The sequence below is a fragment of the Pongo abelii genome, chromosome 13 (genome assembly GCF_028885655.2).
Source record: "Pongo abelii isolate AG06213 chromosome 13, NHGRI_mPonAbe1-v2.0_pri, whole genome shotgun sequence".
In the NCBI taxonomy this organism is placed as follows: Eukaryota; Metazoa; Chordata; class Mammalia; order Primates; family Hominidae; genus Pongo; species Pongo abelii.
In genome coordinates, this window is record NC_071998.2 from 121,933,733 (window position 1) to 121,946,239 (window position 12,507).

The 12,507-nt window shown below is 45.3% G+C and overlaps 1 protein-coding gene across 5 annotated transcripts in view; it reads left to right on the forward strand.

Moving 5' to 3' along the window:
* FUBP3 (far upstream element binding protein 3) overlaps window positions 1-12,507 on the forward strand; it is a 59,019-nt gene that overhangs the window by 27,872 nt on the left and 18,640 nt on the right. For 3 of the 5 annotated variants that reach the window (XM_009244964.4, XM_002820305.5, XM_063714095.1), the window contains 6 exons: window positions 2,418-2,451; window positions 4,908-4,957; window positions 5,410-5,481; window positions 6,738-6,795; window positions 8,807-8,969; window positions 10,238-10,336. In XM_009244964.4, the coding sequence (XP_009243239.1) occupies window positions 2,418-2,451; window positions 4,908-4,957; window positions 5,410-5,481; window positions 6,738-6,795; window positions 8,807-8,969; window positions 10,238-10,336 (476 nt within the window). The remainder of the gene's footprint in view (window positions 1-2,417; window positions 2,452-4,907; window positions 4,958-5,409; window positions 5,482-6,737; window positions 6,796-8,806; window positions 8,970-10,237; window positions 10,337-12,507) is intronic. The other 2 variants (XM_009244963.3, XM_063714094.1) reach the window with 1 other exon arrangement.

Consider the following 12,507-nt stretch of genomic DNA (forward strand, 5'->3'; position numbering starts at 1 on the left):
AAAATGAGTGTAGTTCCATTCAATTGAACATGATAGGTGTTCCCATCTGCCTCCTTAGTGTGACCCCTCCTCATTGCGAAGACTGAGGAGAGGTTCCTGTTCCTGGAGTTGGACATAGAAGTTGTCCATATGAGTACCCAGTGCCCCTGATCTAACTGCTGGTTTTCATTTTTAGGCAGCAAATGGGAACGTTCCGAAGGGAATGAAACTGCAATCACATGTTTCAGCCTTGGGTGGACTCCAGCATTTGCATGGAGGAGGGAGATGATTTATCCTTCCTAAGCATCTGCCAGCTCGGAGTTGACTCTGGACTTGAACCTGATTTCCTCTCAGTGATGCGGCTCTCAGCAGCCCATCTATCTGTGGGATGATAGTGTGAACATTTTCATCTCTGGTCATTATGAGTGCCTGCACTGTGGCTGGCAGGAATGGTGTCATGTGCGTGGCACCTATAACACATACTTTGCCAACAAAAAGGAATTGCCATTTTTGTGATGAGCACAAAATTTCAAACGGCTTTTGAACAGGAGTCCTCTGAATATTCTTGTGAATCTCAGGAAGTTCTTTATGGTAGCACTGCCCTTTGTTTCTGTGGCTTTTCTGGCTGAGACAGAAATTTCTGAAGAACATCGGCCCTTTGACATCCTTTACCAAACAACGCAGTGGACCAGAACCCACGGTGCGGCCTTATTCCCCCAGCTGAGGAATGCTGAGCACCTCTCCTCTGTGTTCTTATCATTTCAAGACATTTTAGTTCTTCTGGCTTCAGTAGATTCTTTACCCACTAAGAGGGGAATTCTGATAGCAATCAGGGAAGCTGAGCTTGACCCATAAATAGGAACAGCTAACCAAGCTCACAGGTACTCTGTCGTTGACATTCTCCTTTGGTGTGTTTCTTTTCCTCCCCACTGCCCTACGTGGCCACCGTACCTCCCTCAGGAATGTCTCAGCCCCAACATTATTCAGGGGCTGAGTCTGTGGTGAGGATTCCTTTCCTGACCTGGTGGTTGTCCAGTTTTCATGCAAAATGGGAATTGTGAACACTTCCTGTTCCAAGCAAGAATGTTTGTTATATTCAAACAGATAGGCAAAGAGAAAATTTTAAGAGTCAATAAAAAACAATTCTCTTATCCCTGAGATAAGCAGATTAATAGTGTCTAGTGTCAATATTTTGGCTGTAGACCATTATCTTGTTATTGATCCAGAAGAAATATGGTATTGACTCAGTAGCTTCTTTTACTTTTTGCTAGCATTGTTTTGCTTTGCTTTTTCTTGTTTTTAAATGTCATGGTCTGCTTTTTTTCCTTTGTCTCTTTACTGTCCAGTCGGAGAATGACAGCAGTGAGTTTGAGCACAAGCAGAGCAGTTGGCTCCCTGTTCTGATTCAGATGGAGTTCAGTTGTCAAACCATTTCATTCTCTGTCCTCAAGTGGGTGTAATCGATCCTTTCCGACTTAGCTCATGTCCTTAGAATAACTTTCCCCAAAGACATATTTCTGAATGCCCTTTTTAGCATCTTGTAAGGTGCATTTGGTTCTTTGTGATATGTTTAGGATTTGTACTTTTTCATTGTCTGCTGACTGTGTTTCCTGAGCTGCATTTTCCAAAAGAGAAACACTACAGAATCATTTTTGCTGATGGCTGGTGAAGGAGACACTCATCAATAGCTGAAAGAGGAGAAACTGGAACAAAAAGCGTAGCTAAAGTGGTTTTGTGGGAATGTGATTACAGACTTGGTTTTAATAATAAGAGGCTGTTTGGCACTGTTGTCTCTGTGAAATGGGCTTGAAAGGCAGTTGCTCATTCTTAGTGTCCGCTGCACATGGACTGCTCTGGTGGGTCCGTGACGAGGCCTGTGGAGGGAGGAGGCCGGATCCTCTCCTTCAGATGCTTATGCTTTTGGGGGTGGGGGGGCCGGGGAGGGGGGCACCAGGGGGCGTCTCCTCCCCCGTGGCCGGGAGGAGCATATGTGCATGTTCCTCATGACTACAGCTGCTGTGGAGCAGTCCTTAACAATGCATCCAAGGAGGGTAAATCTTCTCATTTGTTTTTAAAAGAGAAAGAAGGATCTCTTTCCATCTTTACATTGAGTTTGGATCCAGAGCAGGAGGGAGGTAGGAAGTTAGAGGGATTTAGGCTAGCAGGATTTTCTCCCAGGCCTCACAGCATGTGGACACACAGATCAATTTCTTATCCTGTGTTCAGCTGGACACTGGGTTACAGACTGTGTTGATCAAGATGTCCCCTCCTGTTTCATATCATATAACGCATTCATTTCAGCCACTGAGCCTAAATTACTGTTTGCTTTCTTTCTGCCTTTCTTCCCCCCGCCCCCGAAATGGTAAGAATGGTAAGGATGAAGTTAGTTTATCCGTGCTAATGCTTTGATTTTTTTTTTCTCTTTCTCTTTGCCACAGTAGGTAACCAGTTAGGGGCCTTGGTACATCAAAGGTAAGCAGTGGGTTACGTTTTATTATTTATTGATCATTTCTAATTGTTTATTGATCCACCATCTGTACTAGAGTGCTAGAAAGTCAGAGGTTGAGAGTGTGAAAAAGCATGGGTTAGGCTTCTTTAAGACTCGAGTTTTTTGCTAGCCATTTCCAAGATAGTGTCAGCTCAGGGATAAACTAATACAATCAGCCATTATTGCAGTAACTTAAAATACTTGTAGAAGATTGGAGTTGCTCTTTCTACCAATGTACATTTAATTTAAAAGGAGAGAATGAGATTTTCCCACCTGATTTTGTGGTGTTGCCAGTATTTTATTAATCCTCAGCCCCTTCACCTGAGAAGAGACACCTCGAAGTGTGAGGGTCAGACACTCACAAGAGAATGCTTTGGGTGCCCAGGGAGTATGGGCGGGTGGCTAGTGCGTGGCAAGGAGGCCAGAAGCCAGAGTTCCATCCTTCCAAAGTGGTAGGGACTTGCCAGAGAGCCTCAGCCCAGCTCATTCTCTGTTTCTGTGTCCCCTCATAGCCTTCTGTCAAACATAGAGGATTTAGAGAGATACAGAAAGAGCCCTGAGTTTTACAAAGGCCAATCGTAAGATGGGGTATGTGTGGTCATAGTGTATCACCCTTCAAACAGGAAAAAATATACAAGAAACTGCCACAGTTTCTCTTCTGGAAGGATGAATTTTGTGCTATGTATCTGTTGCTGTAACATATCCTTAAGCTTCTATCAGCAAAACAATTCTGTCATCTTGTATTCTGCCTAGATTTTGGAAGTTTCTAGAAATCACCAGTCATCAGTTAAACAAAAGTTTTATCCCAGGTTTTTTTGTTGTTGTTATTATTGTTTCTTTGTTTGTTTTGTTTTGTTTGTTGATGAATTGAAAAATTTAAATGAGATGATCATTAGTATCAAATGCTGACTTTCCTATAAAGCCATAACTAGTCAGGATTTTCTTTTCCAAGGTGTTTATATTTTGTACCTTGGACAAGTTTCAGCCTTGCATTTAGATTAGAATGTTTTCTTCCTGGAAACCCAGAGCAGTTCGTCTTGGAATGTTTCTTCCTCAGAGTTGGCTAAAGTTGTTCCTTAGGGCCAAGGGCTGCCTGGGCTTCGTGACGTTTTGTATTGCAGTAGTGTTGAAGCCCCTCTAGTCAATTCCCAGGTAATATTTTCTGAGAGTAGACAGAATAGACAGATCATGCTACACATGGTGTGAGCAGCAGCCTCCTGGCCACACGTACCAGAGCCCTGTCATCCCTCATAACAGGGTCAGGAAGCACATCCTGACAGGGACCTGGTTTCTGCTGCAGGACGCGTTGGGACATCAGGGCTTGGCATTCACATCCATGGTGTTACTGATTAGGAAGCTGGGAATGAATTGCCTGATTTGGGGAGAACACATATATCCCAAGAGGTGGAGAGAATCCCGTCTTGTTCATAAGCTTGAGGGTGTAAACTCCCTCAAGGAGGGAGGGAGAAGACTGTTCCCATGAAAATGATACAGTGGCAAGTGCTATTTATGCTATTGCATTTCTTTTAAATGATGCACTTTCCCTAAAAATATGCATTTATTCAGTCCTTTCTGTGATGGGTAAAAATCCAGCTGTGTGAGAGATGTTTAAAAATGCTTGCCTTTTTTTTTTTTTTTTTTAACTACTTGCATTTAGCATCCTCCCAAGGTAAATGTTGAGATTTAATTGCTTTCTGGGGTGTTGGGCAAATTGGACATTGTCCACAATACACTGTATGGCAGATTTGAAGGTTTATTGAAAAAAGCCAGTGCAGTAGTAGTTTAAAAAAAAAAAAAAAAAAAGGCATATAATGGATGGGATAGCATTTAACAGAAGTACCTTGCAGAGTAAGTGAGGTAATTATTCTGTTCTGGTCAACACTGATTACGCCTCCATCAGATACTGGTTCCATTTGGGGCGTCTCACCGTAAAAAACATCCATAAATTAGAAGGGAGGCCAGAAAACAATAAAAAGATTGGGAAACAAGGAATGTTGAAGAAAAGTTGGATATCTCTTCATCTAGAAAGGACTCCACAATAGAAGTCTAAACATCTCCCAAAACCCCAGAGGACCTTTCAGTGACCTGGGATTGATGACCCGTTGGTTAGAGAGCAACTAACCAGGCAGAATGAGGCAACACTGAGAGGTGCTGTATGAAGAAAAGGCAGCTGTTAGAGGAGGTGATGGTTTCATGAAAACCCGGAGGTTTCTTCCTCTGACACAAGGAGATGAAAGGCTTAGATCTTTGGGAGGAGTGATTGACCAGAGGGTTCACTATGTGACACTCTTTGTAGATGGTGGTGGATTTGTTGGCCAAATTGGCCTGATGTATTTTAAGCTTTTATCTTGCAACATTGCCAGTATGGGCAGTTTGGGGACCTAAAATGGCTGCAAGAGTCTGTATTCTGTATTTTTTCCAAAATGTTCTTTGTTTTTAGGACGGTAATAACGGAAGAATTCAAAGTGCCTGACAAAATGGTTGGATTTAGTAAGTATCCATGTTGTCTACTTTTTCCCTGATTCCTGTCTCTTCTTTTTCTCTCTCTTTTTTTCTGAGCTGCTTTGCCAGGATGTTCTTTTTGTTTTAATCTCTCTTGTGAGTATCAACTGTAGTAGAATGCTTTGCACATGCCATTCCCCACAGCTCTGAAATGCTGCAGGTCTCTTCAGGCTGAGGGAGAAACCAGAGCACTGGGCCGTGGATGTCCCCCCCTTCCCCACCTCTCCTCACCTCAGCTCGAATCCCCTCTGCCTGTAGGCTGTTTCACACGGGCTTTCTGCTGCCATCATGCCCAAAGAGTGGAGATGCGCTCACGGGGGCCAACTCGATGTGTAGTATTGTGAGCCAAGGGTCACAGTTTGTGGAATTAATTCAGTCATTCATGCATAGTGAAATATGGAATAGGGGCGTGTATTCTGACCCTGTTCAATTTGTTTCAGTTATCGGCAGGGGAGGTGAGCAGATTTCACGGATTCAAGCAGAATCTGGTTGCAAAATTCAGATTGCTTCAGGTAAGGGCTTTTTAAAAATAGATATCAATTTTATAGAAATCAGTATTTTGCAAAACTTTCCAGATTCAGTACTTTGCTTGTTGCTTGGGTAAGTATATGCGATTGGTGTTTTCCTTGCACTTTGGGAGTTGGACTCCTAAATGAGAACCAGAAGGATCAGAGCAAAGGTGGGCCCGGAGATAAGGCCTCCTATCTGGCTTCTGGGGTAAACCCTCCCTCAGCTCTGTGGCCAGACATGGCCCCTTCCCAAACACCTGCCACTCTAGGACCTATGTTTTCTGCACCAGAATGTTATGCCAGACATAGTGGCATAGTGGGGCCTGTAGGAATCCTATGGCTTTGGGGTCACTCCTTGACTGCGTGCATCAGGGGAGGCTCCCGTGGATGAGACTGTCCCTTCCCTTTGTGGGAAGAGGATAGCTGGGGGTCCTGGCTGAATTAGCACTCACTGAACATGTCTTATGACCTTTCCTAGCTGGGTCCCTTTTGACCATGCAACATGGAGAGAGATGGAGTGAAGAACAATTTTTTATTTATGGTTTTGTCATCTAATTTGAGCTTGACCTCTTTCCATTGCAAAGGAAGGGGTTTGAAGGACATTTGACTAGAAAAATGTTTGTCCTTTTAAAAGATACTTATTACAGTGTCTTGAAGGCAGTAACTCCTGTTAGCTATTTCTCTTTCATTTTTTTGAGGAAGGATTTTAAGAAGCAAATTTTTTTAGGAACAAAATGAGGCATCACGTGTGGTGTTAGAAAGTAATGTGTTTCTCTAAATGGCCCAGTTCCACATAGATGTCACTGATCTCTTGGGACATTCATGCAATAAGTGGTATGGTCCTGATGTGCATGTCATGAAGTTCCTTCCTAGAGTACTAGCTTATTTGCCGTGTGCAGACAAATGACCATTAAACTACAAATGGAGAAACTGAGGAATAGCACGATAAAGTGACTGAAACAATTACTAGCATGTGAGTGGGTCAGAAGTGAAGCTGAGATGGGTAATCAGGACCAACTCACAGACCTCTGTCATGTCCTTCTAGCTTCCCCTGTGGGACTTGTTTCTACTTCGAGAATCTAGGGTGGAGCTACCAGCTTCATGTTCTGTCCACAAGTGGAAGCAAACTGTCTTTTTCTGGGAGCCTGGGCCTCTGCGGGGCTGGCGTAGGAAGCAGCCCTAGAGAGAGCCTTACAGAGGCAGAGGTGCATGTGCCCGGTGCCCACCAACACCCCTCATCTTCTTGATTCTTCTTATAGAGAGTTCTGGGATTCCAGAGAGGCCCTGTGTACTTACCGGAACCCCAGAAAGTATTGAGTAAGTTTATTTTATTTACTTTTTCTTTCACTCTTCTTCCTCCTTCCCCAAATGGGGAGAAATGGAAGGGCAACACTGTTACTGAACACTGTGAGTCTGTGCTGCAGTCTGGCCACACAGGTAGATAATTCCACAGGAAAAAAATCTGGGAGGTTACTGTGCCAGGGGTTTTTGTTACCTTAAATACACGAGATATCACCTTTGTTCTAAACCCCACAGCTGTCATAACATCTACTTCAAACCAGGGTCTCAGGAGTGTACATTCACCCCACCTGAATGCTCTAATCAACTTACTTCTTCCTTGTTAACACCTCCTTTACCTGAGCAGGTCTGGATTAGTAAGCCAGTCACTTGGTGAGCCACTGAGAATCCTGGTACCAGGTCTTTTGGCTGGAGGCTGATCCCGTTACCCTTCTGATATTTGTGAACCAAATGAATCAACTCTTCGTGACCTTTGCTCTACTCAGAGGGCCGTACGGACTGGCCAGAGGATGTCTTGACTTTTGGCGCCCTTGCAACAGCCTTAAGACTAACATTGCTTTCCTACCCTGTTACTCACATACTCAGAACCTTATACCAGGTGCAGGTGTCATAAATCCAAGAATCTCCTGGGAAAGGGAAACATACTGACTTAGAGCCTGCTCGCTGTCCTTCAATCTACGGAGCAGTTCTGCATTTGGGGACAAGGGTGCTAAGATTATATCTGACTCAATAGGTAGGGTTGTTTTATTGTTTCCATTTCTCAGGGAGTCTAGATGAGCTTAAATTCTCTTGTTCTGCCATCACATTGCAAGCAGTGAACCATAATAAATATCGCTGGCAGGTGTGCATTACAGGGCAAGCTGGATGGTTTGCTGGAGTCAAAGCATTTTTCTTCCAACACAGGTTAATCTAGTACACAAGCAAAATATTAAAAAGCTGCTGTAACTGGGAAGATACACAAAGCTGATTCTGTACACAAAGGCTCAAGACTACAAAAGGCAACATCTATTTCCTGCCTTTCTCTTCTTTCTTCCTACTCTTCTAACCATTCCTGCTTCCTGTCTACCCAAGGAGCAGAGGCAGTGGGATTATAACTTTAGGAGGAAACAAATTTCATTGTCTTCAATGAGCAGCACAGCCAGCCTGTTTAGTAGCTGAATTCTTCTCCATTAGAGAAACCAAAAAGCAGATTGTGTGTGGCAATTTAGAGAATCAATACGAGAAATAACAACCAGGAGAAATTCTGGTGCAGAAAAGGAAATTGGCACAGCAGATGACTTTGGTGGTCTGGGCTGTGCTGTCACAACATTGCAGTTGCCCTCCCCCGCTGCCCAAGAAATCAACACAAATAGCAGGACACGTGACACGCAGGGTCCCAACTTGGCTGCCATGGAAAGCCCAAAGCAGGTGTCTGTGAGTGCACAGCTGCATCCAGCACCGCCTCCCCCTTTCCCACCTCTTGGAACCAAACTGGGATTCATAGCCTTAGCTTAAAAGTCATAGAGCAGTGTTGTTGGTTATGAAGAAGCAGCGTGGAGTATGGGAGTTCAGACAGTGAGTACTAATCCTTGCTTGCTTTCTTCCCATCTTTCTCATTGCTGGCGCTCTCTCCTGCCTGCATTTATTTAACAAATGTATATTGAGTATACTCTGTGAGAAGGGTCATGCTGGATGGGGGAACAGAGAGATGTGAAGGGATGAAAGATGGTCTCTGCCTCCAGAGCAGCCGGCATCCTAATAGGAGACGACACCTTTGTGGAGACACAAGCATGAGCAGAGGGCAGGCTTGAAAGGGGAGGCAAGGCTCTGTGTCGCAGCGTTGGTACTGTGGTGTGTGTTGCTTTTAAATTCCAGCCCGGTAGCGTGGCAGATGGCAGAGAGACCTCCGGGTTGTGGGGGCAGGAGCTGGAGCTGGATGGAGGGCTGCCCTGACTCCCGCAGGTTTTTCCCTCAGTGCTATTTCCCTGTCTTGCACACTTAGAGCCTCCATTTAATGCTGGTTCTCTTGTGGTTCTTTTCCCTCCCAAAGACAAGCCAAACGGCTCCTGGGACAGATTGTGGACCGCTGTCGAAATGGACCTGGCTTTCATAATGACATAGACAGCAACAGCACAATCCAGGAGATTCTCATTCCCGCATCTAAAGTGGGTCTGGTCATCGGCAGAGGAGGGGAAACAATCAAGCAGTTGCAGGTGTGTGAGCCCGGAGCACGGAGCACAGCGGCCGCTCGCAGCAGGTCTTCAGCTTCCTGGCCCAGGAGATCTGCTCACGGCTGGCATTCCCTGGCTGGGCTGCCTTTGCGCAGCATTGTGCTGAGGCTTCCTTCCTCCATTTGACAGACAGCTTCTGAACATACACCACGGCCACGCCTGATGCCAAATATGATGCCAAGTACTGGGGCAGGTGTGCCCTATCAGGGGCCCCTGTGAACTTTGAGCAGCCTTTTTGGCAGTGAGCTCTGTGAGGGCTGCTTTTATCATCATAGGACAGCATCTCAGATAAAAGTGCAGTATTTGGAGTCAGAGGCTCTGACCCAGCATTCTTCCTCACTAATTGATTGATCTTAAATGTGTTCATTTACTTTTTGAAGGTTCAGGGTCTTTGTGTGTCAAAAGGGGCAAGTGCAGGCTTCACTGTTGTGATGGAGCTAAAATAATAGCCGTTCTTTTCTTTTTATATAAGAGCCTGTTACTGAGTGAATGTTCCATGAGCATTAGCTGATGTTAGTGCCAGAATCCCTCATCTGAGACTCTCGGGACCAAACAGGTTTCAGAATTTGACACTCCCAGCAAGTTCTGGGGTTGTACCCTGAAATCAAATGCATATTTCTGTAGCTAAATAGAATAATACTCACACTCAGGAAAAGGCAAAAAATACACTGACATGAGTTCAGTTTTGCTGCCAAATGAATTATAAGTAAACTTTCTTTCAGAAAAGGGATTTTGCAGTTGCGAGTAAAGGATTGTGGCTTCCCTTGCGTGCCATCTCATAACCCGGTCCTTGGGTCCTGGTTGTAAGGATGGTGTCCTAATGTAGACTCAGGGAGTTTATCATTTGGGATCCCAGCCTCCCAGTTTTGGTCCCCCACTCATTAGCTCTAGACCTAGGGCCGTATGTGCTAAAGTAGAAAGATGGCAGGACTTGACTGTCAGTTCCGCAGAAGTTCTAATCACATAAATGGAGTGTGTGCCAAGTGCCTGGCATTCAGTAAAAGTAGCTCCTTAGTGCTTAGATGCTCCAGGGACCGGAATCATTTTAGGAGATGGTTTTACATCTCGCATTTGGACATGGTCTTACCCGACCTATATGTCTGCTGTCACAGAAGCCAGCTTCATGGCCCAGGTTGGAAGGCAGTCCCTGGTGGTAGGTGGGATGTGGACTTATTGTGGGTGTGACTGGGTCCGATTTTGTGCTTCCCTGCATTATTCATGAGGGCTGTGCCGGTGTGTGTTCCCCACAGGAGCGGACAGGGGTGAAGATGGTCATGATCCAGGATGGCCCATTGCCCACGGGAGCAGACAAGCCTCTTCGTATCACTGGAGATGCATTTAAAGTACAGGTAGGAAAGAGCCATGGGTAGGTGAGTCCTGCTGTGGGGCTATCACTTGGTGGTACCCTAGAGCTTTTATCTTCCTCAAGGAATTATGAAACTGGCTGCTCTGTTATTGAAGGTAAACTGTTCTCCTTAACAAAGTTTGGTGATGGAAAGAATCTAGGTTTGTGCTGCACAAAACCAGAGTCCTTAGCTACTTGTGGCTATTTAAATTCACTCAAATTAAATAAAAACTGAGCTCCTCATTTATACTGGCCATATCTCAAATGCCCAGTAACACCTGAGGCTGGTGGTGACTGTTTTGGACTGTGCGTGTGCAGAACATTTCCGAGCTTTTGCTGATGGCACGGCTCAGGGACAGTTGGTTTTTTGTTTTGTTTCCCCCACGTCATCCTTCCAGGTGCAGTTTTGATTTGCTGACCTGGGGTCAGCTGAGATGCAGGCTCTGCTTGGCGTTTACTTGCTTGTTCTCTTCTGGATTTATTTTGCAAGCCCTTCAGCTAAGGTTGGAGGTGAGCACAGGGTGAGCACCAGAGCCACCCAAGTGCCTGGGCACCCTCGAGCAAGAGTCCTGCGCCCCGAGCTGCCAGGCGGGACAGCCCCGCTGGCTGGAAGCAGTAAGGGACTTGGTTTTCTATCCCCTGGGGTAGTTCTGTCCTTCCAACTCTTGCTAGTAGCAGGAATTCAAGTGGGCGGAGGGTGTAGGGTTTTTGTCTGTCCTCAGTGAAACACAGATGTACTTTTTTCTGCCACCTGCAGCCTGTCTTGGCATTGCCACATTCAGAGTAGCTCCGGGGTGATGCTCCTTGGTGAGCCAGGCCACCATCAAGAATGGGTCTTCTCTGGGAGCACTGGGTTTTGATCAGTGAAAGTTTCCAGTCCCTGGCAAAATATTGCCACCAATTCTGAACCCTATCCTTCAGCTAAGCTGGTCAAGGCACACCTGTACAATAACAGTTTTAGAACAGGAGTGAGGGCAGTGGTGGGCATGGTTCTGCCTGGGGACTCCTCCAGTCAGTGATACGGTCGTTCACTTCCATTGGGCCAGAGTCCCCACACGCTGCCTCCTCCAGAGCTCCCAGCCTTCTCTCAGTGTGAACAGTTGGGCATTTAAGGAACCAGATTGCCTCTCGCCTTTCCCCACCCTGCTCAGCGTCCGGCCGTGGGCTCCAGTACTGTGATGGTGTTGGATCCAGGCCTGTGGGGGGGGGCCACAGAGTGCCTGCCTCTTGGCTGCCCTCCCTCAGAGGCCTTCTTTTTCTGTCACAGCCTTTGATGGTGTCTTTTGTAGGGAAAAACCCCAAGCAAAGAATACATCATTAATGTCCCATAAATTTGCAGGAAAATAATTTTAACTTAACGGGTTTTAGTGATTTTTAAATTTTAAAACTGTGTATTTCATTTTTTTTTTTTCATTTAGGAGATGGAGCCTGCTGTACTTAGGGCACCTATATATCTCTTCAACCTGCCTAACATTTTGCTATATGTGTGTGTATGTGTGTGTGTTTCTTTACCATTGAAGTGGCAGATGTTATAACACTACCCCTAAATCCTTAAGCATGTGTCTCCTAAGAATAACCAGGCCTAAGAAAACTGTACTTCTGAAACATTATCTGGTATCCAGTACATGTCCAGATTTCTCCAAATGTCCTAAGATTGTCCTAAGATTTAAATTGCTGACGGGTTTGTTTTGTTTCTTCCTAGACACAGTTCTCACATTCCCTTGAGTTGTAAGGTACAGTAGGTCTTTAGCGCAGATTCCTGTGTGGCTGGTATTGGCACGGGTTGGCCAACATGCAGCGATAGACTTGCCAAGTGTGTGTTTTGGGGAGAAGGACACTTGAATCTGCCTGGGATATAGTGACGTCCACAAGGAAGTCTCACGAGTAGGTTATAGAAATAAGATAGGCTTGCCCTTTTTTTGTCGTTGTTGTTGTTTGTTTCAAGCAATGTATTTGGCTTTCAGCCTTTTCTTTTTAACTTACTGGAGTGCCTCTGTGTTGTAAAGCCTGGGCAAAGTTCTCTGTCTCATGGACCTGCCTTCAGTGGGCGCTCTTAGACACCCCTTCCTGCTAGAAAGAAATGGCATCAAGAAACACCTAGGTCAATCCACTTCATTGATCCGAAAGAAAAAGATTTAAAAATTTAAAAACACCTAGGGGTGATAGGAATCCATT